This window comes from Athene noctua, chromosome 5, assembly GCF_965140245.1.
Source record: "Athene noctua chromosome 5, bAthNoc1.hap1.1, whole genome shotgun sequence".
Taxonomy (NCBI): domain Eukaryota; kingdom Metazoa; phylum Chordata; class Aves; order Strigiformes; family Strigidae; genus Athene; species Athene noctua.
The window spans coordinates 19,079,064-19,105,358 of NC_134041.1; the positions used below are offsets into that span (position 1 = coordinate 19,079,064).

General features: G+C 41.4%; 2 protein-coding genes across 4 annotated transcripts in view; both read left to right on the forward strand.

The window, feature by feature from the left end:
- The first annotated feature begins 4,501 nt into the window (after window positions 1–4,501).
- On the forward strand, window positions 4,502–21,820 carry EPHX4 (epoxide hydrolase 4). The gene is made up of 7 exons (XM_074908203.1): window positions 4,502–4,777; window positions 7,487–7,572; window positions 10,982–11,139; window positions 13,171–13,299; window positions 15,360–15,463; window positions 16,305–16,453; window positions 20,890–21,820. Exons 1-7 carry the CDS (start codon window positions 4,535–4,537, stop codon window positions 21,122–21,124), a joined length of 1,104 nt encoding a protein of 367 aa, XP_074764304.1. The 5' UTR covers window positions 4,502–4,534; the 3' UTR covers window positions 21,125–21,820.
- Window positions 21,821–23,309: 1,489 nt separating this feature from the next.
- BTBD8 (BTB domain containing 8) overlaps window positions 23,310–26,295 on the forward strand; it is a 50,709-nt gene continuing 47,723 nt past the window's right edge. For 2 of the 3 annotated variants that reach the window (XM_074906556.1, XM_074906557.1), the window contains exons 1-2: window positions 23,310–23,591; window positions 23,693–23,878. In XM_074906556.1, coding sequence (XP_074762657.1) covers window positions 23,482–23,591; window positions 23,693–23,878 — 296 coding nt within the window. In that variant the 5' untranslated portion in view covers window positions 23,310–23,481. Of the gene's footprint in view, window positions 23,592–23,692; window positions 23,879–24,566; window positions 24,588–26,295 lie in introns of those variants that run through there. The other variant, XM_074906558.1, reaches the window with a different exon arrangement.

Genomic DNA, 26,295 nt, shown 5'->3' on the forward strand with positions numbered 1-26,295 from the left:
TAAATGACAACTAAAGCCTGCCTAGAAATGGTAGCCTGGTCTTTTGTGTAGCAGGCTAATGAGCTAGTGCTAGCTCCAAAACATCTATTCTGCAATAAAGTACTGCTCTGTATCTCCTACTTCTGCCACTGCTGGAATGGTAGTATTTCATTCAATAGCAGCAAGAGTGTGTGTTGACAAATGCTCAGATTTGGAGTATCGCCCTTTGGAATGTTTAGGGAAGTCCTTTGACATGAGCCTTGCCTGGATGCATGCTCAACTGTATGCTATCTGGGAGATTTGCATACTTGGTAGGAAGGGGATTTGGGGTGAAAGATTGGTTATAATGTAAAATGGTGCCATTAGGATGTCTTACTTCATATCCACATTAGAAGTGACTTAGGCCTACCCTCATTTGTAGCTTATTCACCGTTATTAGCTATTTGCCCTGCAATAAAATATTACAGTTGACATCCAGGACTCCCTACCTTGCTGTCATCTGGACATACTTCTGGGTTAATACAAGCTCAAGATCTCTTGCTTTGGAAATAGAAGGCAACAGAGGGACGGGCAAGAATTTATTCTCTGCATGTCATCCATTCTATATAACTATATGAGCATTGCTAATGGTATGAGCTTGTACTTTTGCCCCTTCAAAAACTACTTCCATCTTCCATGACTCTATATTGTCATGATGACTTAATATCACAATGTCAGTGCTGCTAACACTAATCTGATGAAGTCTTTGCAAACTGCAAGTCCCTCAAAGAGGCTAATCAGTTCCTACTTCCAGACAGAAGGCTGAGTTCAGAGAAAAGGGAAATGGCCTTCAAACATAAGTGAGTAGCAAGCCTGTAATGACTGTGTTTGCCCGAAGCTGTCATCACACTCAAGGAAGCAGGAATACCACTTGTGTAGATACCCCCTGCAAACAAGCAGCTGCTTAAACAGACTAAGTATTGTTAGTTACCTAACAGTTAAAATGTGTACCAGGTTCTGTTATGCCATTAATTTACCTGAATATTTACCAGAAAATAGCTGCACTAATGTGTGATTTTTATACTTGTGTCTACACTAGTAGATTGTATCTACATGTAAATGAAGAGTAAGACAGTTAAAAGCTTTAAAAAGTTCCTTTGTCACTAATAAGTGGAATATGTTAAATTTTTCACTATCAACTATGAGTTGGTCAGGCTGGAGTCAGTGATGTGCGAAGTTGTCCTCTTTTGTGTCTCAGAGAAACAGGATTAGTTGAACTGACAAAAGATAGCAGGCAGATGGCACATTATGGAGGGCAAAGCACACTGTTAAAGCATGTAAGACAATCTGCCCTGGGGTTGGTTTGGCTTGGCACCCATTAGAACAATAATTTAGAGCAGAAGATGAGAAAATCAAAATATAAGGAAGACAGAAAAATAATTGTTGGTGTTCTCAATTTTTCTTATGAATAAGAGATACATAGAAGATTCTAAGCTTTCTTCTGCAAAATGTTGGAAAATGCGTGGAAGGTATTTGCCTTGTACAAACAGGTTTGCCACACACATGTAGACAGCGTGGTCCTAGAGTACAAAGAAAGAATTCCTCAATAAAAGAGGAATTCTACTGCTTCCTTGGCAAACAGGACAGCTGAGGTAGCGCAGCTGGAGGTGCCCAGAAATGCTGAGCTAGAATGTGCAGCCGGGTGTGCAGTGATTTCACTGTGCAAAAGCCACTCGGAACTGCTAGGTCCCCAGCTCTGATAACAGCTCCATACCTGATATCTGAAGATGACATAGCAAGCTCCATGGGCAAAAGGTTTGTATAATTTTAGAAGTCTGACATAAAACTACCTAGGTATTTAGTGATGTATAAACTAAAAATAGACTTAATTCTATTCTTGTAAAAAAAAATAGCTCTATGGTTTGTACAAGAAATATGGCATAGCTTGGCCAAATACATGCTTATAATAAGGCACATCAAGGTTCCATCTTGTATTCTAGACAGCTACTATAATTTTGTGAATGCTGTTTTGAACCCGTCACTGGGCTTTCATCACCCTTTCTTTGGAGGTAAGTGGAAGCTTGTGGTCAACTCCAGGATTTCCAACCTTGGTTTTCCAGTTTTTCTTAGGGGATGTTTTCCACTAAATCATTCTGATGCTGTTTTATTGAGGAATTTGATGACTACTGTGATATAAACAACACTTGGTTGCTTTGCTCCTGCCAAGCTTTCTAATTTATCTAACTGGGTCACTGGTTTACTGATGTGCACTTCAGGGAAAATCCTGCTGCAGCTAGTCTGATATTGAGAAGCTATGAAGACGACTTCTCTACAAAAAAGGTTATTGGCACAAAGTCTGACGCATAAAAGATTAGCTATATGCTAATCCTAGGGTTGGCGGTATGAGTAATCTGAGCATGAACGGAAGGCTCAGGCTTGGTAGGCATGATTCATATAATCCTACTGGAGTCTGCAGAGGTTAGTGTCTTAACTGAATCATCAGCTTCTGATGTTGTTCCTTCTCTTCTTGCCCAAGAGAAGGAAAGAGCCTCAAACAGCCCAGCATCTTTTTCCCCAGCAGCCTAATAAAGCTCCTGACCTTAACTATGTAGGACTCGCATTCAGACAATGAGCAGGGATCACGAACAGCATGACTCAATGTTGTCAGCTGATGTGGGTTGATGATGTTTCATTCCTATGATTGATAAGAGGAAGATAGGCAGATTTTTACACCTACCTGAAGATTTTATCTTTAGTAGTAAAAAATAAATTCAAATAATGGGTTTGTATCTTACTAAAACTTTTAAATGCATAAAAATGCAGTAATTGGTAATTCTAACATTCCTTTCTGCTGCTTGAGGTTTTTATTTGATTTTTTTTTTTTTTAAATTTGAACTTGTTGAAACCAGCATTAATTCTGTCACTGCCTTCAGTGGGACTAGGATTCAACATCAGTGTCTATATTTGTAAGGCTGAATTTAGAACAAGTAGGAGAAAGCATTTGGTATGTTGCAGACAAAAATTGTCTACAAGCTGTGTTCCATGCACAGTGAAAAATTATATATATTCTGTCTGCATACATGCTTATCCAATTTGGTTTTTTTTAAATGGCTTATTAAATTATATATCTTAGACTTAACAGATGCATAGTGTCTTTGTACCAGCTTCTACTTACACTGCTGGACAGAGCAAAATAAAATTTCTTAGAAGTTAAGTTCTAATCCTCTAAACTCACCTGGACCAAGAACAAATTTTCGTCTCTGTCAAATTCAAGTAAATTTGTCAACTCCACCCCTCTGACAAAGGCAGGCCTACGTTATTAGCTGTGATTGTCATGTGGCCTCTACAGGTCTTGAACTTGGCTGTACCCTCTAGTCTGAGAAGCAAGGGCTTTAGGTCAAGGGGCGAATGTGAGCAGACTGTGCCATGAGTTGAATCAGGATTTGACATGCAAGCTCAATTCTACTTTTCTTGTAGTGAACAACTACTATGTCCACATTTTGTTACCTCCCAGAACTAATCAACTGTAATTTTGCATAACCTGCATTTTCATAATCAGACAAATCAATTGCTTAATAATAGTTATGCTTCTTTTTTACAATTTTGGATTACATGAACCATTCTGATTCTAAATTACCCTTTACCCTGCACATCAGTAGGTTAATACCAGATAAGTGCTGACTGGAGCCAGCATCTGTGGCCTCATACGTGACTGTGACTCCTTGGCTTGTGCAGGTAGCAATTTGCAGCTAATGGACAGGCGTAAGATTGTTCAGCTTCTAAGGTGAGCGTTGGGTGGCTGAGATCTCAGCACTAAACTAACTCTGTTGGAACAGTTAGTACTAACGATCCAAGTTCCTTTATTAGCAAATTTCTCTATTAGAGTAAGTTGAAAAAAAATCCATTTTGGTGCTGGAGCTCAAAATCTGTGTCTTTTATGCTCATTAGTCGGCCTGCAGTAACTGCACTTGCAATGCCTTTACAGAATCACCTTTGGAGGGGCAACAGTGAAGCAGCCCCGAAGAACGCAGAGCCCTGACAAACACGGGGTTCCACCCGCCCGGGCCCATCGCTGCGCGCTCCCTTTCGCGCTGCAGAGGGTCGGGGCGCTGGAGTACGTGACCCCCGGAGCCAGCGCAGCCGCCGGCGGGGCCCGGGGCCGCCCCGCGGGCCCCCGGCGCGCCCCTGGCGGTCGCCTCTCGGGGCAGTTCGGGCGCGCTTGGCGGTCCCGGCAGCGCGGGGCTCGGCGCCGCGCTCCTTCGCGCCGGGGACGGTTTCTCCGTATCTCACGACGCAATATCGGGGCGCAGCGGGGGGAGGGAAGAGCCCTGCGTGGCCGAGCGGGTGGGCGCACCCCCGCGGCGCTGCCCGCCCGGGGCCTAGCGCGCCCGGGCCGCGGCGGGCGGGCGGGCGGGCGGGGCGGCGCCGTGCCCGGCGGCGGCGGCGCGGGGCGAGGGCCGCGGGGGGCCGCGGGGCGGGCGCGCCGCCGCCGTTCCCGGTGCCTCCGCTCGGGCGGCTCCTGGCGGCGGCGGCGCTCCGAGCCCCTCCCGGGCGGCGGGGCCGGCGGCGGGGCCCGATGGCGAGACCCGGCGCTGCGTGCCCGCCGCCCGCCCGCCGGGTGGTGGTGGCCGCCCGGGCGCTGCTCTTCTGGGCGCTGGTGTACAGCTACTGCGGGGTGTGCGCCTGCATCGCCGGGCTGCGGCTGCTCTGGAGCATCGGCCGGCGCCCGGGAGAGACCTTCCGCTGGGTGGTGCGGGAGAACCCCCCCGCCTGCCTCAACGACCCCTCCCTGGGCACCCACTGCTACGTCCGGATCAAGGTGAGGGCGGGGACGGCGGCCCCGGGGGCGCACACGCACCCCTCCGCGGGTCCCTCCCCTGCATGGCACCCCTGCCTGCGCGCCCGCCTGCCCGCCGGCCCTCCCCTGCGTGGCTGAACGGCGGCACCGTACCCGCTCCTCTTTGCGCGCTCGCACACCTGCGCGCATCTCGGCGCCTGCCCCCGGGGGGCTCCGGGGGGACCGCAGGCCGGGCCCGGCCCGGCTGCCCTGGGAGGGAGCGGGGCCCGGCCGGGCGCGGTGCCGGGGGCTCGGGGGGCGGCCCCGGGTCTCTCGCAGCCAGGGTGCGGGTACGTGCCCCGCCGCTGCCCGCACCTTCCCCTGTGTCGCGCTGTTACCTTCGGTTTGCCCAGTGGCACCCGGGAACTCCTTTCGTGCATCAGGGTCGCCGGGGAAACGTAAAGAGGTAAGCCCTGTCCCTAAGGTTGTACCCTTACAGCCCCCAGTCAATCTGTATACTTGTCTCAGGTCTCTCCCAGTGATCTGCTCCTCCACCACATGCTCTAAATGAAGTTGTATTAGTTCCGTTTCTTTTGTAGTTATAGGTGAGCAAAGAACACACAGCAAATTTTGTCAAGTGTTGTTTTTGAGTAAAACAAGCACAAAGACCTCAGTTCTCAGGGATCTGTGCAGATGGTTTTGTGCCAGGCAGTACTGATAGGAATTACTGAGCCTCTCGGTTGTTCATGATTCGCTTGTTTTCTTTTTCTAACATCATGAGGAGGCATGTGCATGCTTTTCTATTCATATGCCCCATTCTTTTTTCCTGTAGCACCGAGCAATAAATGAACAGGTTGCTGGGGAAGTTAAGGGTATGACAGCAGTAAAAGAGCATTTGGGGGCAAATCAAATTGCAGTCAGTAAGACAGTCTGTCACTCATTTCAGGAAATACGACACTTACCGTTGGATAACAGCAGGCTAATGTGTCACTTTCCAAATGCATGTATCGTACAGATGTGTACAGATTTCAACAGAACAAAGAAAAAGTGTTTCAGAAAAGATGGCAACATCCTACGTCTGTTTGAGGGGGCAGAAATAGGGGACAGAAGGAACTGAAAAGGTAGAGGGTGGGCTTAGTTTGGGGCATATGACATTTAAACAGCTGCTGTACAGCGATGATTGAATCTGTATGAGTAAAGGGGATGTCCTTAACAGCATAATAAATACATTAAAATAACAAGATTGGGGGTAAATCCCTAGAGGACACCAACTGAAGGAAGCAGGATGGAGGAGGGCTTACCCACTACTCGCTAATTTGAGAAAAGAAACCATGGAAGGAAACTGAGAAACTTCTTTAAATATAAAATGATTAAAGGCAGAGTGATAGGGAGAATGGTGAAGATAATATCATGGTCCTAAAATTTACTAGGGATTTGTTTTTACCTCTAGGGACTTCAACTTCATTGGCATCCCAGAGGAGAAATATCAGTGTAATTTTGGGCAGAACTGAGCAAAAGTCCCTTTTATATCCATAGCGAGTATAAACCCCCCAGATGTTCCCTCTTCAGAGCCCTTTCAAGAATCAAGTTAATAGTTTTGTAGCTGGTTGGTGATTTAGCAATGCCAAGCTAACTCAGAGAGGTTGAAGCGTCTCTGGCAAGAAGAACATTTTGTATTCGTGATCCTTGGCCTGATACAATCTCTTAATGTACATCAAAGACATGGGGGTTTTCCTCCCTTTTTAAAATAGCAGAGACAGTGCAGGCCCTGACATTTGTTCAGGAGCTGTACAGCCTTTCTTCCTGCTGTTTCCTTCACATGACTTCTAAACAGTATGTTGTATTTTGTGAACTAACTCCCAACTTCTGTATCCACTTCTGTGTCAGAATTCAGTAAACCTTCTAGGTCATAATTTCAGGTTATTTAAATTCTACTGGATTTGACCTTGAGTTAATGTAAGCTTGTGTTCATCCATTCATTTCAATGGTATTTCAGTGTTCAGACTCTGCACTGCTAACGATAAGTAACTTGCCTGCTGGTAATTCTCATGAGACCCATTTTCTTAAAAGGTGCATCAGAAATAGTGACTATAGACAGGACAGAAAGAAGATTATAATATTAAGGCTTTCTTTTCTGAAGCAAGTCTGAAAGCTTGAACAGTAAAACCAAGCAAAAACCACTTGCTTTCCAGTTATTTAATTTTGATTGCTTTTGGTTCTTAAGAATCCATGCAGTCCTTTATAGTGCCAGAATGCAACATGATGGTTTTAAATAGTTGCATAATCTTACAAACTAACTGAAAGACTGAAAGTGCATTTAAAGTAGAGTATGTCTTAAAATCTTTCCATGAAGCACATGACTGCTCTCCGTGTGAAATCAAGGTGCGAGCTTCGACAGTAATCTCTGTTTCCTAGTCTGGTGACTGCCAGGCAGTGCTCTTTCAGAAATGTTAGCATGCTCACGGCTGAACTGGCACATCCTCAACATAGCCTGATGTGTATTAGAGCCGGTCCTCCCTGGAAGAAGCTGTGACAGTCCAGGTGTGGGATACTCAGCATTGCTGGGGTGTAGCAGATACCTGATCTCAGAATCACAGAAGACTTCAGTTTCAAAAACTGACAATTTTGTATTTTTTTTCAGGGGCAATATATTGTTTCTTAGACAGTTGTCTGAAACCATATTCATTCTCAAATCCCAGTATAGCAGTTCAATGCAGCAATAAAAACATACTTCTTTTTCTCTCATTTTAGGATTCAGGGTTAAGATTCCACTATGTGGCTGCTGGAGAAAGGGGTAAACCACTCATGCTGCTGCTTCATGGCTTTCCAGAATTCTGGTAAAACTCCCAACGTGCTTTTCTTGTATAAAAGAGGCTGCTTATGATGCCCGAGAGTGATCATCTCAGCTTAAGTATACCCAGTGTGATCTGTTTTATGTATTTATGAGTACTGACTAATGGCATGAAGTTTCAGTAGAGAACAAACCATTGAAACATTTTGGAACTGCAGCATCCACAAAAAATTCCTGCAGGCTGATGCAAATCAGCCATCTTTTTTGCACTGTCAATTCATTTTTTTCCCCAAGTATGTACACTTTTCTTCAAACTTTGGGCAGAAACTGCTCATTTTTAATGAATTTTCTGTTTTGATACCATTTGTACTATATGGCTAAAGTTATGAATTATAGCAGAGGGTGTTAAAATAAAGATCCATTATATTTCAAGTGCAATATGGATCGCTGCATTTATTAAAAACACTATACATTAATTTTTAACTGGGGGAGGGGAAGAACTCTGAGTTCTTTAGGCTATTGTGCAGCCTAATTTCAGAATGCTACTCAGGGAAAAAGGTTCTATTATTAGTTCATCACAAGATGAATGATGAATCAAACCCAGTCCTAAATGTTTGTTTATAACAATGAAAAGCAGTCATGTGTCTAATGATTTAACCAAATTACTCAGGCTGTCATTGACAGGTTTAACTAGTGAAGCATGGCTTACAGACCTTGCACCAAAAAAAGAATAAGGGAATAGGGGAAGTTAAACAGCAAGTTAAATGATACTTTTCCTTTCTAAACTCAGATATGGAGCTAGGGTCCACTGTTGGAACTGTGATCTTTCAAGCCGGACTCAGGTCATACCATGATAAATTGACCCAGGTGAAACAGAGGTCAGTTCTCTTCCCTTAGCAATTTCCTATAGATACTGAGGATGATGGTAGAAAGTCATATTTAAGATATATTTTCAAACAAGTTGATTGTTCTAACAGTAAATTGCTATCTAAAAGGATTGAAACTGTAAACTTAGATTAAAAAGACAGTTAGATGGGGGGTGCATATTCTATACAAACATTTGCATAACACATATTCTAACACAATAAGACAGCTGAGACTACAGCTGATTTCCCCCACAGTGAGAAGAACAACAGATAATTTAGCATGTCATATACATATGCTATTGAGACCTAGTATATCTTCAAAAAGCAGAAAGCCAGTCTTTAGAATGGTGAGTCACACTTTTAAGTGACAGTTAATATGTTGTATTATGTGGCCATTCAAAAGGAATGAATAAGAAACTGTTATATAGGTCACTGGGACCACCAACAGCATAGTTTATATAACTGTTTTTAAAAAGAAGACTACATGCCAATAGTCTACAAAACAAGTCACGCTACCAATTCTGATGTTAGTTGTTAATTCAATCGGTGAAGAATTTTTTATGCAAGAATAGAGATTGTGCTGAGAGCACAAGATAAAATAATCACAATTTAAGAGACTTAAAGCAGCATCAAATTTGTATCATTGAGCTAGCAAAACCCACAAAACCAATACAGATATGATTCACAGTTACAATTCTTAATTGTGGCAAATCCTCTGCCTTCAAATATCTCAAGGCTATAAGTAGGACAACTATAACCAGGTAATACTGACCCTAGATTGAGAATGTCTGAAGATAAAAGATGACCTAAGAATATAATGCACCAGAGCCATTAAGTGCTTTAGATGCATAAAAACTTGAAAATCAATATAAATGTTGTGGAAAGACAAAATATTTGAAATTGGGCATAATGTGTTGAGACAGCTGGGTACCTGTTAGGCGTGTGTATGAGCTGCTAAATTTTGTCCAGGCTGCCTTTTAGAAATAACGTGATCGGAAAGTCACAGAATATTTTCCGTGATTCAACCTTATGAACATGAAAGCATTCACCATTTCTAAATTCTGCTTGCAAAACCATTGTCCAGTAGTTATACTTGATATGTAGTGAAAGGATTTATTTAACTGTAAAACCTACCCATTTGGTGATTGATGGACTGTTGTGAAAAGAGAAGATGACGATAGCAAGTAGACATTTTCTGAAAACAGAAATAGTTTGTTTATATATTTATGGGCCTCGTTGTTTCTTCTTACTGAAGGATATAGAATAGCTACAACAGTTACCATGGCAAATTCAGCTTCCAAGTAATTGTATAATGCCTTTTAAAATGTCATTCCTGGAGATCTCAGCTATATCTTGTATTTGCATTATATGGCACTGAAATGAAAAGGTTCTGACTGTTCTTTTTATATAAATACAAATTAATGAGTGTTACTGTAATATTACTTATGTTTGAAGTCCCTAATAGGCTGGAGGCAAAGCGAAAGTAAAAGAGCCAGTGGTCTGATATGGACACTGTTTGAATTAAAGTAGAATTCTGTGCATTGCTCTTAAGATTGCTGATGATCCAAATGTTATACATTGTTCACGTGAAACTGTTGAAATGAGCAGAAGTAAAAGCTAGATCCTAGCACAGAGAGATGCAGCCATTATTATATATACCTAGAAAGATCGTGGTTTTCGTATATCTTTCTATTACAAGACAAGGTAGGGCCATGTCTATCTTGGTACTGGCTATTTTGAAATTTATTTGGTTTCAATAACAGCTGAAAGACAGGTAGTTCTCGCAAGATGCTATGTACCATTTTGTTGTTATTTTTGCTTCATAACACACATATAGTCACTACGTACTGTTACAGAATGAGGAATAGCCCAGACCTTTGCCTGAGTTCGTAGGTTTTTATGTCTTCTAATGTGTGTAATGTTATCACTTTTTTCCATAGAAACACAAGCAGAGAAATACTTTGTGCAGTACCAACACATTGAGAAATTGTTCTGGAACAATTCTGGTAGTGACAACAGATAAAAGTGTACATAATAAAAACTTCCCCAAGTTAATTTGTTATCCATTGTATTTCTTTCTTTCATTTATTTAGTGTATGAATTATCTGACATTCCTTTTCTAAAAAGAAAAAAAAATCAAACATGTGCCTTGAGACATGTTTCCCTACTCCATGAAAATGTGTGTGTAAGCAAGCAAGGGAGAAGAGAAAGCTTTTCAGACCTTAATTTTTTGATGGTACTATGGCTCCAAGGATAAAAGAGACTAGTCCTCTGTGTGCTCTGGTTTATGCCTGCTTCCTTTGCAGCAAACGGACCATGCCAGACTCCAGGAACTGTTGAAACACCCAGGCTCTGGCCATACCCCCTTTCTGGCAGCTGCACCTCCTTCCTGGGGAATTCAGGAAGGGAGCACAAAACTCCTGTAGCCACAAAGGACCATCAGCGTACCACAGCAAGAAAAAAGAATCTCATTACAAACAAAGCCATGCTAATTTACCCTCAACTATTTCAGAGCAAAAGCGTTGAGTGCATTTTGGTATCATGTTGCTTGACCTTATAACTCCAACTTTTTTTTTTCCCCTTTGTTAGGTATTCTTGGCGCCATCAGTTGCGGGAATTTAAAAGTGAATATCGAGTGGTGGCCCTGGATTTGAGAGGTTATGGAGAAACAGATGCTCCTTCTCACAAAGAATATTACAAGTTAGATTGCCTGATAACAGATATAAAGGATATTTTGGAGTCTCTAGGTGCGTCAGTAGAACACAAACTACTTAGCTCATAGATTACTTGATTTTCTGGAAAAAACCCCATAAAGATCTAGCAATGATTTAAAAAAAAAACTGCATTATGTTTAATGTATATGCATTACAGATACAAATCTAAGAATACTCGTTTTATGGACGATCATCAATGAAAAAGGTTTGCTTACTAATTATGATGGGAATGTTAGTATAAACAATGTGTAAAGATGATTTTCTGTCATGAGTTTAAAAAAAAATCTTCCCTGTGGGCTGTGAAATCCAGCAGTACAAACCTATTGTCTTTTTCCCTAAAAAAGTCTTTGCTTACTCCTAACCGTTGCACTTAGTGGATAATGTTCTGAATTAAAATTTAATAGCCCTTGGAAACCAAAGGATTTCAATCAGGTGACATTTTTTTCTTGCACAAACAGGGTGGAATAAATATTGTGGGCTTTATAAAGATGATAACAGTACATCTGCTGTATTTAAAAAAAAAATCCCAAAATACTACTCCTGCACAGTAGTCAGTTTTCAAGAGCTGAATCACTCTGTCTTATACAACAGTGAGAACAGAAGGGAGAACAAGGGACACATTGCTCCCTGTGGCAAATACACAGTGTAACAGTCTAGAGCTGAAGCGAGTCTGCAAAATTTGCCCCTCCAGCTCAGTTCAAAGCAAAGCTGTTCTGGCAATAAACTCTTAACACCTAGTGAAGGGTATTTCCCTCCCATACCAATAGCAAGACAGGATTAGACTGTCCTTCTCTGAACTGTTTTAATTCCCTGGATACTCTAAGGATAGTGAAACAACTTACTGCATTTCATATGAAGAAATAGTAAAGCAGTGATTACAGTTCTGAGGTTTGAATACAGGATTTGCTTTGCTTGTGGTGTTTGAATATTGTGAAAAGATTGGGCAGGCAGACTCCACACCATGTTTACATTTTCCAACCTTTGCTGGTTGGGTTAATCTCCATGGTAATGCCATGGTTATACTTGAGAAGTGCTCTTACAATAATTCGATTTCATAGGGATTTAATTTTTTTTTAGAAAAGTATTTCTGAGGCTTGTTATCTTTGTTTGTTCTAACCCCATGTTAAATTCTTTTTGACTACTTGATTATATCAGAAGTGCTCCGAAAGATTTTTATTCAAGACAGGTTATAAGGTGCTTTGACAACTGTGTCCAAATTTATGTCAGAATTCTAAACAGTTTGACATTGGTGCATTTCATTTGTAGTGTATGTGGTCAACATTACAGTCCTCAGTGAGGAAGGTGATGGTATCTGACACTGCAGTATGTACTCCAGAAGTGGTTAAAGGAGGAATGATTAGGCTTTCAAAAACTTAGTCATTTTCCTCCCCCCTTTTATTGCTGTTAAATTACCTTTTTTATCAATGTAAGAATAAGTATGTGAATGCTGAGAACTTTAAAAATTGTCATCAAAACAGCATATGGAGAAAACTGCAGGCCTACTAAGTATATGTGTGTGTGTATTTCTCTGTGTGTATATATATGCTATATATACATGGCTATTAAGTATAATGACTACTTTTTGCATAATGTTGCTGCTCGGTGCTTAAATAACCTTTCATATTCAGAGAAATTCATATGGTTTAGTTTTGTTCGGGGGGGCTCAGGAGATTGTTCAGTCTTTCTGTGTGACGTTTCAAACTCCTAACTCCCTAAACGTGACAAATGTACATGCATTATAATGACTGCAAGTTGAATTGTACATCTCACCCTACATTGACCAAGATATGAACAGGGTGGCCATTTGGATACTGAGTGACTTTAGTTTGACATGGAGGTAGTATAGTTAAAGTGTAATTAAATTATTTTAATTATTTGGGTTTTTTTAACTATAATAGTGCACTATTTTGTCTGGCCATTAGTAATGGAAGTAGTGCAGTATTAAATAGTTAATAAATGTGCTGGACCACCTCTTTTGCCCAATAATGATTTTTTTGTATGTGATAATTTGTATGGATACAAATTTCATTGAAATAAAAGCACAAATCTGTGTTTATGTGGTAGGATACAACAAGTGTGTGTTGATTGGCCATGACTGGGGAGGAATGATCGCTTGGTTAGTGGCTATATGTTATCCTGAAATGGTGACTAAGCTGATTGTGGTTAATTTTCCTCATCCTTCTGTGTTTACAGGTGAGTTTTATAGTAGTCTTTGTTAATCCAGAGTGTCTGCTTTTTCATTATGATTGTGTTTGCTTTGAAGTTGCTAAAGAAGAACCACTTGCCTGTTTAGGTGTTCAGTAGGTAAGTTGCCAGTGCCTCTCACAATCTGGACTGTATTTTATGAAGCAGTAAGGTATCAAGTATTTGACTTTTGGAAATAATTTATTGTAAGAAGTGGGAGTGCTTGAAACCAAGCTCACTGATATTCTTAATCCTTGAAGGTCCACAACCATAATTTTCATATACATTAATCTGTTTTATACCACTTTGGCAGGATAAAATTCCCTGCAGAGAGGTGCATATTGCATTACACCTAGGCTAAGGTGTCACTGCATTATTAAATCTGCATAAAACAGCCTTTGTAGAAATGTGAATCAGACGTTAGAATTTAATCCTGATTTAGGTGACAAGTGACAATTTATGATCTGGTACAATATTCATTGGAACAAAACATCCTTTCCAGGCTACTTACTAGAGGCTCAGGAATGTACTAGTAGTGAGCTGTAACAAGGATTTAGGTGCACTAGCAGAATTTGTTGTGTGATAGGCTTTGAGCCTGTCTACTACCCAGAATTACAAAACATTTTATAGGGATTAGATCAACATTCATTAATTAAAATCAAAGTAGTATCTCAAAAATAATTTTAATTTCTTCAATTGCTGACGTTACCCTATTTCCATTTTAAAATTAATCTCATTTCCCCAGAAATAGTTAAGAATGTTCAGTGCAGCTTTAATTTTCATTTCAGTTGAATGTAAATCTGACCTTACACCACCATGGAATCAGAACCATTCACGCATGTTCTTGGTCACATTTCTAAGATATTAAAGAACATTTTGTGAGATAGTTAAGCCTCACTTACCCCAAGAAAGGTCTCTTCACCACCACCTGAGCAAGCAGGAGCTTTTTGCAGTATTTTCACTGAGAGTAGTAGCCAGGCTGTAGAGAAGACAAATACATTTTATTATAGTATTTCTAAATGTTTGTTTGCATATTTGTTAAAAGACAAAATCTGTTCTGTAGCTTCATAAAGCCTCCCTGGATCAAATTTGTTCTACTGTGGATTAAATGAAAATACACGATTTATAAATTGTGCAGAAAAGTAAAACGAGCAGTGTTGATGATAGTCCATCAAGGAAAAATATAAAGGGTGATGCAATTTAAGAATGTATAAGATACGAAAGCTTAGAAGATAGCTGACACTTCAATCTACTTTGTTTTAAAAGCCATTTTTATTCACTATCAGAATGAATATTTCAGAGAGATCTATGTTGAGAGTGCAGTTTTGCCTTCCTGAATTTGCATCTGTAAAGGATAAGTTCTAGACTTCCTAATACCTGCATACGTTCTTTGCTTGCTTTGAGGAAGTTAGATATTTGAATGTCAGTGATGGCTCTTGCAACTCATTGGAGACACAAAATTACAATTAAAAAAAAAAAACCAAAACTTAATGCAAAGTTGGCTATATAATTTTCTTTTGTTATATATGCTCCAATGTCTTTAAAAAGTGACACTGCATAATCCTGATTATGGTTCTTGAAATTGCCCAGAAGACAACTGTTAGAAAAATTTTGTACTTTTGTGAACAGGATTGATACTGTCTTTAGAATGTAAGTGGATTATCATCTACAGATTTCTGTGCATCACATCTTTGATGAGAGAAATAAAGACTTGTATTTATGCCTCTTATTCCACAGCTGAAAAAATTGCTGTAGAATTGCTAGCTACAAAAATAGATCTCTAAGTGAAAACCTATCATGTGATTAAACTCTCCAATGTCACTGCCCTCACCTAATCTTTGGCAGGCTTCTGGTTTGCTGACTATTTCTATTAACATATATAAAAGAAGTATGTTTTAATGGCCACATCATATACTTATTCCTGAAACAATAATCGTCTTTTGTCACATAGCATGCTCTAACTTAATATTTTTAAAACATTCCTTTAAGTTTAAAAAATAGTAATATTAACAGTAATTTTGTCTGAGTCATCAGTTTTCATTTTTAATTCATGGGCATTTTTGTTTCAGAATACATTCTACGACATCCATCACAATTGATTAAATCTGGTTACTACTTCTTTTTCCAAATGCCATGGTTTCCTGAATTCATGTTTACAGTAAATGATTTCAAGGTGAGCAAAATGAATGCTCTTGTTTATATATTTAACTGTGAGTGATGGAAGAATTGCCACCTACGTTGATCACTTCTGATGTAGTTATAATTGCTGGAAAAAAATACGGAGCTTTCTGATTTTTTTTCTTATTTATATATTTATATAAAGTAAGATTAACTCTTGCTTGTGCATTTCTGGGAGGCATTCAGTTACATATCTTTAACCTCCAGCACTACAGTGCATTACCAGTCAGCGGGTTTTACTTGTGTCCATGCCAGTGGAACTCCTGTTGACTTATCTGAAGCTCTTGTGTGCTGCGGGACATCCTCTTATCCCGTGGAGCCTTCTACAGGGCAGGCAGCCTGGGAGTCTGGGCGTCAAATTCAGCCAGGCGATTGCCTGAGGAACCAACAAGGACAACACCTTGTATAACTTTAAGTCCAAGCATATAGAAAGGGAAGAAGCAGCTGCAGACATGCATCCTCCTCGGTGTGTACAGCTCCCAGTGCTGCATGCACCAAGGGCACAGCAAGCAGGGGAGATCCTGAAGCATTCTCCCTCCCACCCTGTCAGCTGCCGGAGTCCATCCCAAAGGAAAGCCAGTGCCTGCACTCCTTTGCCTGTCACTGATGGCAGGGCAGGGTTCAGAACTGAGTAACTTGCACTTGGTTATTCTGAGATAAGTTATACCAGAAGTAGTTTTACTGTGTGCTTTACACTTAAGTCTCTCAAAAAAGCATTTAAACCATTCACTATAAGCAGTGTGTACATAGATTTTAGAAAGATGTGTCCTGTTGAAGGAGAGAAATCACATTTTCTAGCTGTCTTATGTGGTGGCTTTTTATGCTTCCTTTTGCAGGTTCTGAAAAGTTTATTTACCAGCCAGGCCACTGGAATTGGAAGGAAAGGCTGCAGATTAACAGCAGAGGATATTGAAGCTTATCTCTATGTCTTTTCACAACCTGGAGCATTAACTGGACCCATTAACCATTACAGAAACATTTTCAGGTCAGTATAACATTCTGAAACAAGGTAAAATATTCTAGAGACCCCTGGAGGCCAAAAATGTTATTGTATCTTCTGCCGCGAAAGTAGGAGAAAATGCCCATCTGTTTATGAAGTTTCAACAGGTAACAAATGCATTCAGTGTCAAGCAGTGTGATGCACAGTGAATTGTATGCGGTATCCACACAAAACGGTGAAACAACCAGAGTGCAGATAAAATCTTTTTTCAAAATTTAATAAAGCAAAGACCCTTCCCTCATTCACAGAACCCATGGCAATCACAAAAATCCGTCTCTTAAATAATACTTACAAAATTAACATCAATTAGCTGTTTGCATTACAGTTCACATTATCTAATAATAAGATCTATGAAGAGATTATTATTAGATAATACTACTAGAGAGTATAGCATCCAAGTACATTACCCTCACTTGTAACTTTACAAAACATGTCTGACTTGAATTATTGTTTGAGCTGCTTTTTTTTTAAAGGTGGGGTAGGTTTTTTGTAACTAATCCTAAAACTAACAGAACTCAGGGTTTTGTAGTTGTTGTTCCTGCACTGGTCTCATCAGACTCACTGGCAGCAGTAAGCACATACAACAGGAAGCATACATAGACTAATACTGAGAGTATCATAATAGGAAATATTTTTGCAAGCTCAATATTACTTTATTTTCTCAAGCAGTTTTCTAGTGGTTTTAACTTTTCTGGAAAGAGTCAGCTTGGCCTTAGAGACTGATGCCCCCTTTTTATCTACCAAAAACTTAGCAGGGCCAGAAGGTCTTTGACTCTGCATATGCTCTACTTAAAATTTACAGCCCCAACTTGGAGGACTGTACCAAGAAGAGTAGGATTCAACTCTTGTTTCATTTATTGCCTCCAGCCTCCCACATTGTTAAATCTCCTGCATGCTTCTCTAACAGAAGACTAGCTTCCCAGTATTCTTTTAAAATGACCATTCTCCTCTTTCCCTAAAGTTAAGACGATAGGTGTTTGAGGTAGATTAACTTTTCATTTTCCCCAATCCAAATTTAGGTGCCACCTTTACTGCTCTTTCTGTGCCTTCCATGCTGTCACTGTCATGAGAGCAGTCAGCAGGGAAATCCTGGGAGAAAAACAGGGATCTGAGCTAGGTGCTGTCTTGTACAGGCTAAGAGACAAAACTGGATCAAGAAAGTAGAGAGATGGTATCTTTTCTTCTAAATAAGATAACACCAAGCACAGACACCAATGGGGAATAAATAAGATGGCTGTGCTGGTAACAGTATACTTCAAGCTATGCAGAGAGCCGTTGATGATCAGCTGGGATGTCCAAGGGCGATGGGGAGCTGTGTGGCTGCACAACAAGCTCTCTGGCCCTCTGTAACTGCACTGCAGGAGCCCCCGGGGTAGGGCTAATGAGGAGCTGGAGAGGCATGAGCGCCCTGAGCCTTGTTCATTACATTTGCCACAGTGCCTCGCATCAGTGAGCATGCACATTAACCAGATGCTTCTCTGACAATAACAGTGAAATAAATATCTGTGATAGCTGATAGCTGCATTGCTGTGGAATTCAAGTGAGATGAATATAACAGTTTTGTATATTTACACTATTATTTCAGGCCTTTTCAGGCTCAAAAAACCCTAGTATTAGTTATTAATCAGAAAGTATCTTCTTAGCTATTAATTCCTCTGTACATTTGTGTTTGTGCATTGTTTGCTTTGTTTTTCTACTGACAGTACACCTGTACTGATCTCAGAGAATACTATTTTAGGTGCTATCAGCCACAGTGCAGCAGGCTTTGGACTGGAAGGAAAAGATTAGTCTTCAGCTCATTCAGTTCTTGCCACCAGTTCTCATGGTCGCACCTTACGGGATGTAAACCATTAAATATGAAAACTGGATTGAAATTTTTCACTTTTTCTCATATAAGCCATTAAGCAGCACTCCAATGCTAATGACTTGTATTCACCGTAACTCCCAGTGGACTGGCAATGGTGAACTACGTGTTCAAAGTTTCCAGCTCATTACTGTCAACCTGGAGTTTCATTCTTCAGAGCTTATTTTTTCCAGAAAGTTATTTCCAGGGAGTTGATTGAAATCACATAGTTCCATCCATCAGCAAAACAACTTTGTGTAGATAGGACAGCAGTCATTCCCTTCACTGTACTTTAGATACAAACACTTTAGGAATAAAAATCATAAAGTATCATAAAAAATCATTTTTATATCATACTTAGTTAAGAGAGATAAGTAAGAAGTTGAAGCTTGAATTTCTTCTGATAGGTCATTTTTTAAAAAAAATGGGATTAGTTCTCTTGCAGTAATTAAGAAGTCCTTCATTGTTTACAGAACTGTATAACAGGGCTGTATGAAGGTTTGTGTCTGTTTTTTCGAAGACTTAAACTTCATGAGTAGAACTTCCCTGTCTAACTGTGAAATCTGCATGTTAATCTTTCTAAAGGAAATTTCAGGCATAATATAGTGTCCCATATTCCAGACTAAAAAGAAATAGGCAATGAAAAATGACAGGTTGTTTGTCTATGCAGCACGTGTAAAAGGCCTAGTAGAGTTTTCCAAAGTGAAGCTACAAATTTTGCAAGGTACTTAGACATAAATGAAAAAAAGTAGACCCTACAGTACTGAAAAAATACACATGAATAGTGAAGAGATCCAGGATACTGGATTTAAAAGATAAAGAGATTAATCTAAATGCAATGAATCAGATAATCAGATTATCAATTTTTAAAACTGATATTATGAATAAGCTGTGGTTCAGTGGGTGAGGTCAGGTTGTTTGCAAGATGCGATTTTAAATCCACTGCTACGAAAGCTATTTTAAGAATTTTTCTAATTCAGCAATCAAAATGAAATTTAATTATTATTTATAGTGACTTTTTATTAATACTTCTTGACATTATATATAAGTAGAGAGGAAGAATGTCTTCAGAGTCTCCATTTCTTATTTTAAACTAATGCATGCCATCTTCTTTCCCTTTTTACAGAGCATAGTCTCTGAACTAACTCCTAAGTTTCAACTTAGCACTTAAGTATGTCGTAAAAGTTCGTTTGGAAAATCTTTTTTTGTACATTACTGGTTTAAAATAATAATGTTTGAGCATTAAAACAATAAATATTTTTATGCGATCAGATGGAATCTATTTTGAGTTGTCGCAGCTACTCTGTTACAATATGTAGCTAACATTAAACAATTGAAGCATAAATTAGATAAATTTTTCAGCATCTCTAAAATAGATGAGCTGAAATAAATTCTGGTGGGTTACTATGGTTTATGTTGGAATAGTGTTTCATTTCTTTCTTGTATCTTTCCTAATGTCTACCTTTAATGTGAGGAAATTTTTATAAAATATTCCATTTAAAATAATTATATTAAGAAAAAAATAATAAATTTTTACTAGAAGCTTAAATAGGTGATAGTGGTGGTATAATTTTTGTTAACATTTTACTTTCTAAAGGAGTGGTGGTATAATTTTTGTTAACATTTTACTTTCTAAAGGCTTTTCTTCAAAGTATTCTTCAAATGTCTTATAATATATTTATCTTTAAACGCTTTCTAGTCTGCAAAAGCTCTGGGTTGTGATGTTGCAGTTTTAAAGACACTATGACTCCATGAAAAGCAGATTTTTAAGGAACAGTTTTCTTTCACTGCATACAGATGTAGGTATGTAAGTCCAAGGCCTTCAAAAACATACTGTAGCTCTCTGATGCCCTTGGAATATTAGCATGAATTTCATAGATGAGTGAATGTAACTGAATTCAGTTCAGCATTTCAGACATCAGTGTTCTATAGAATATTTTTTTACTATAAATATTTTCATTTTTAGTTGTACTACATGATATTTACTTTTGAGTAGGTCTGAAACACTCTAGCTGCTATCTTCTGTAGTGTCCAAAAATGGCAGCCTTCCATTTCCTGGACAACCATTTTTTGGTAGGGCAGTTTGGCTACTCAGGTAGCTATCTGCCTTGAACACTGTAGTCTAAATGATTCAAAGCATCATATTTCATTAAAACCTCCTTGCAGTAAATAATGCAGGTTCAGAAATTTGCCATAGCATTCATCAGCCAAGAGAAAGCCACTGACCTACAGAATTCTGGCCATGTTTCGCATTCCCTTTTATTGAGATCGTGGGGTTCCTGAGCTGTGCACCATGCTGAAGCATCATTTGTGTTCCAAAACTAAGACCTCTGTTGCAATCAACTGCTGATTACAGACAAGTTAGAGTAGAACTATCTTCTAACAATTTTATCATCCTTAAAAACAAAGGACTTTGAGTCACAGAAGTGTTTTCTTGGTATTTTAGAAGACATCTTGAAACCTAGAAAGCTTGCAGTGAGATTCATTGTGTTCATTTCAAAAGCTAAGTTGACTGAAATTGGTCTTGGTGATTTTTTTGTTAAAATAAGGCCTAAGTAAGTGTGTTTTATTTTTAAAGCTGCCTACCTCTGCAGCACCATGAAGTCATCATGCCAACCCTGCTGTTATGGGGAGAAAGAGATGCATTTATGGAAGTTGAGATGGCAGAAATTACACGGATTTATGTTAAAAATCATTTCAGATTAACTATTTTGTCTGAAGCCAGCCATTGGCTTCAGCAGGATCAGCCTGACATAGTGAACAAGTTGATATGGACCTTTCTAAAGGAAGAGACAACAAGAAAAAGAGAATGACTCTTTGTACATGTTTTAAGGGGTCTACACAAAAGCTCTTCAGATTTAAAACCTAATTGTTATCAGGGCCATATTTCCAGCCTGCCTTCTATTTTGAGCTCTGTTAGAGAAAAGTGTTTTCAATGTACTGTAAATTTGGACACCAATGTTACTGCTAAAAGAAGTGAGTATGAGAATATATGATACCAACGTTGGTTTTATCTGTATACTTGTATTTTGCACATAAGGACACCTGCCTTAAGATATATATGTCTTTGTACAGAAAGAAAATCATGGAAAGTTGCTTGGTTTTGTTTTCTCCCTTGCTTTACAGTTTTAATGTGTGGTGCCTTTTACAAATTTATAATGAAACAATAGAGTGGTGCCATACTGAAGGAAGTCATGTGTTTTCATTCTCGATTTGCCTGAATTTTTTTAATGTATTTTACCATTAAACAGTAACTAACTCTTTTTATTATCTATATTTTAGCATACTGAATTATTGAAAAATTTCTGGGCACATTTCTAGTCTACAAGTGAATAATGATACGTATCTTGTTGTATTGTTGAATGCAGCTGCTTTGTGCAATGTGCTTTCTTTCTTGACTAAAAAATGGGAAACCTGTACACTCAACTTGTCTGAACAAGAAGAATGGAAATTTAAGATATAACTTGTATCAAATCCACCTCTGTCTAATAAAATGCAACTTAAACTACTCCCTTTATCTGACTTCCTATGGAGAGATTTTTTACTGAGCCTAAGAACTGGATTTGAATAGCTAAAGTGTCTGTCCACTGTTCAGACTTCCTCATGCTATGATTGTTACAGTTTCTTGGAAATAATGCCTTGTTGTTGGCATTATTCTTCCTCTGTTAGCAACTGTTGTTCTTGTCTCTGAGAACTACTGCCAAGTTCCTGCATTTATAGGAGGAAGAGACACTGATTATGGAAGCAGAGGGTAGAATTAACTTGCATGTAATGGCAAGGGAGAAGAAAACTGGATGGTACCTACAAAGAAAAAAGAAGCACAAAACGTGAGTCCCCAGAAGAGGTGAGTCACCTGCATAGCTATAGGGTTCCCAAAGGCTCCCTCTCCACCTGCAGAGTGAGCACGGTACCCTGGGAGCAGGCGAGGATGAACAGGGACCCACTGGGGGAGGCAGTGGAGCCAGCTGAGCCAGAAACGACTGTCCACACCACAGTAGAAGAGAGATGACAGTTACTGTTGAGACCCAACAAGTCCCACACCACCACACATGTCATCTCTTTAGAGCCACAGTGCCCCACACAGGTACTTGGCACAGCTCCTGCTGATGTCTTGCTTGGCATAATCCTTGCAAGAAAGTGGACTGAGAGGTGCTGTCAACTGCGTTATTAGCTTGTGGCTGGTGACGTGCTTCTTTTCATGCAGTTCTCAAAATCTGAGGAAGAGTCCTCTCAGTATGGTGTGATAATGGTATTGATGTCACCTTTTCCATCCATGGCTGGTACCTCCCTTTCAAGGATAATTTTCCCATGAATCGTTTCAGCATTTATCAACTTAGATGATTACATATTTCTTTTATTTGAACTATAAAGTTGGAAGCGCTCTTCCTTGTCTCAGAAGGGGGTTGTAGAGCGATTTTTATCACCTCCGCAGTAGTTTAATTTCTTGGCAAGAGAGTCGGTGCTGGGGAGGACGGTTTTTTGTGGGGAGCACCCCGTCGCTAGGACTTGCTGGCCGGCCGCCCCGCCGCGGAGCGCTGCCCACCGGCGCCCCGGTTTGCGGGCTGTCGCTCCGGTTCTGTGTGCAGCAGGTGGGCAGGCAACGGGCAACAAACCCAAGGCCGACTCCGCTTTTAAAACAACCGGCCGGGGCAGTCACCGGTACCGTGCGATGGCGTTACTCTTCCTTGGGCAGGAGAGCCCCAGGGCAAGGCGGGCGGTTACGAGGGCCGGGGCGGGGGCGCGGCCGGCAGAGGGCTCCGGCCCGGCGGCGGGCGGGAAGGCCCCTCCTGCCCGCCCCGCCCCCCGCCGGCAGGTACCGCCCCGGCCGCAGGGGAGGGCCGGGCCCGCCCGCCCCCCGCCGGGGGCCCGGGGGAAGGGCGGGGCCAGGGGGAGCGCCGCTGGCTCTCATTGGCGGAGGCCACCGCTGGCCACACCCCCGAGGGAGCGGGGAGGGCGCCGCAGCCCGCACCGCGGGGCTCCCGCGTCTCGTCGGGGGACGGTCCCGCGGCTGCCGGCGCGGCTGGCGCTGCCGGGGAGGCGGGCGCCGCCTCGGTTGTTTCCGTGGGTACGGCGGGCCGGCCTGCGGCGGCGTCGCCGCGAAGGGACCGCCTCTCGATCCCCGCCTCGCGTTCCCGCCGCGCCGGACGCAGAGCGGGGCGGCTGTTGGCACATGGCGCGCTGCGGCGGCGGCGCTGCGCCGAAGGGCCCCGGCCCGGCGGGGGTGGAGCGGCAGCGGCTGAAGGAGGCGCTGGCCGAACAGCTCCGGCAGGACTTCGGCAGGTAGGCGCGGGGCGGCGGCCGAGCCGGGGGGCGGCTGCAGGCGGGGCGGCGGCCCGGGCGGGGAGGCGAGGCGAGGCGGCGGTAACGGTGCGCTCCCGCAGGCTGCTGGCGGAGGGGACGCGCTGCGACGTGACCATCCGTGTGGGCGACGCGGCGGTGCGGGCGCACCGAGCGGTGCTGCTGGCGCGGGCGCCCCGGCTCTTCGCCGGGCTGGGCGGGGGGCGGCCGCCCCGCGAGGTGCTGCGGCTGGACGGCGTGGGGCCCGCGGAGTTCCAGCGCTTCCTGCGGTGAGTGCGCGGCCGCGGCGGTCGGGAGCCGCGGGCACCGGCCCCGCTCCTCGGGCTGATGGGCTGGCCTCAGCACTACCTCTCTGGTGCCCTTCCTCTTCTTCTTTCCAGTATTAACACCTGTTTTAAAGCTTTCCGTTCAAAGCAGTAGCTTTCACAGCCTTCGTGCCGCGTTTGCAGAGAACTTTCCTGTAACTAACTTACTTTCCTCTGCCTTCGTCCCTCTGCTGATCACATGGGTATGCTCTCACCGTAGCATGTTTTTAGGGTATGTAAAGGCTTTGTAACAGACCAAGAGAAAAAACAGCAGAATTCCTGAATATATCATTTTAAATTGTCTGTGCCTGCTAATACCCTTGTTAGCAAGACTACCCAATGAAAGCAACAAAGAAAAAACACTCGAGTGTCACGTTAAAAAAAAAAAAGTTATGGATTTCAAAACTTGGGAGAACTCCATCAAGTTAGATGAAGATGCATCAAGAGGATACATCGTCAGAAACTGTGTGGTCGTCACTTAAGACCTAGTAATCCATGGGCTAGGCCAAACACAGCACAGCTTTTCCACCGAACTGGGACCCCGGAGCGAGGCATGCCGCGCTGCTGCGTGGGCTGGCTGCTCCCCGGGGCCTGGTGCAAGGGCCAGTGTGTTTTCCCATTGCCAGCTATTAGCACGTATCTGACATCTTGCTCGTCTTGCTTCATACCTTTGGTGAGTACATCAGGGGTGTTGGCTGGTGCCGCCACCAGACCTTGCAATCCTCTTTGCCTGTAAGTGCCTCTAATCCTTCTTTCAAAGAACTGAGCAGTGTTTGCTTTTCTTCAGCAAAGCTGTGGTGGTGCCACCTACCTTCTATAAAATGGCGTTGATGTTAAAGCTGATGGACACTTCGAGGCATGCCCAGGAGCAGAGTGGTTGGCACTCTGGGATTCAGAAGATTTCAGGATGTGCCTAGAAAATGTATGCACTTGCAACCTTTTGACATTGTTGGCAAAAGGAAAGATGTTGCAGTTTCAAAGTTTAGTGCCCAAACTATTACCTAGGCTGACGTCTCCCTATTGGTTTCACTCATTCTCTCCCTAACATTTGTAAATAGGGCAGCAGATAGATAAAAATTTGTGTTCACAGTACTAAAGTTACAACAAGTATAAAGGAAAACTCTTTGAACTGAGAGTAATATTTAAAACACACTGTAGTGGAACAGGCTGATAAACTGGCATTTGTTAGGTTACTGTCAAAGTCTGGCAGGACCATTAGCAAAACAAGTGGTAAGAAACATAACAGCATGGCTTTTATATCATATCTTTCTTATTTTGGGGATTTCATTAATTTGTTTCACGTTCATGTAAGCAGTGATACAGAAGACTTTCATGTAGAAGCATGATAATGCAAATTAAAAAACCAAATTATTTTAAATTGGAAATTGGGAAATAATTATTTGGAATAATTACTTTAATTATATACTGTTACATCATTCTGTTGTTTTCCTAATGGTAAGCATTTAATATGTCTACAGTTCACTATACTTGCTTTCAATTTTTGTCTGTTTGCTGAAAGGCAAGTAATCATCTATAGAGCCCTGCATGTTCTCCAGAAAACATGGTATTGAAAACCACTTTTAAACTCAGAACAGCTCATCTAATTATAAACCTTTTATCTTTTCGCTATGTTTAGATACTTCAGATGAACCTCCCCATATATTCTAAGCTAGGTATGAAGTGCGTTTTGCAAGATAGTTGGGGTTTTTTTCAACTTAGTCTTCAGTGCTGTTTGATAGCTCAGCTTCTGAATCCTCTAACCTAGCATATTCTGTGAAAATTTGTGTTACAGCTTGCACTGGAGTTTGACCACAGTGAACTGCTTTGGACCAAGGAAAGGAAACAGCTTTGGTTGAAAAGAGCCTAATTTCATTATTCAAATTATGACTTCTGCTAGTATCAGTGGCTGTTGAATCTCACTGGTTTATCATCATTAAGATACATATTATATTAATTAGATCTTCACAAATCCAAAATGGTGCCTTAAATCACAGCTTGATGTTTACTGGAAGCTAGTCTAGTTCTTGGAGCATGTGAATCGCCATGATAAATTCTAAGACCCATAGCTGTAGTTGAGCTCCTGAGAGAAAGTTGTAGTCTTCTACAAAAATTCTAGGTTTTCTGGTTATAAATACGGTTTCCCTGTAGAATAGGAGAAGTAAAATACTAATACAGTATTAAGAGTTCATCAGAGTTATAATAAAAGCTTATTCCTTTTCCTGTTTGTGTTCAGCTTTTATCTTCCCAAGCAAATACAATCTTTCCTTGGGGATTTCGGGATTATTTTTTTTCTCACAAGCTCTATCTGGCATTGTGTTGGTTTAGATCCGGCCGGAACCAGAGACCACCTTGCCATTGTCCCTCCCCCACCCTCGGACACA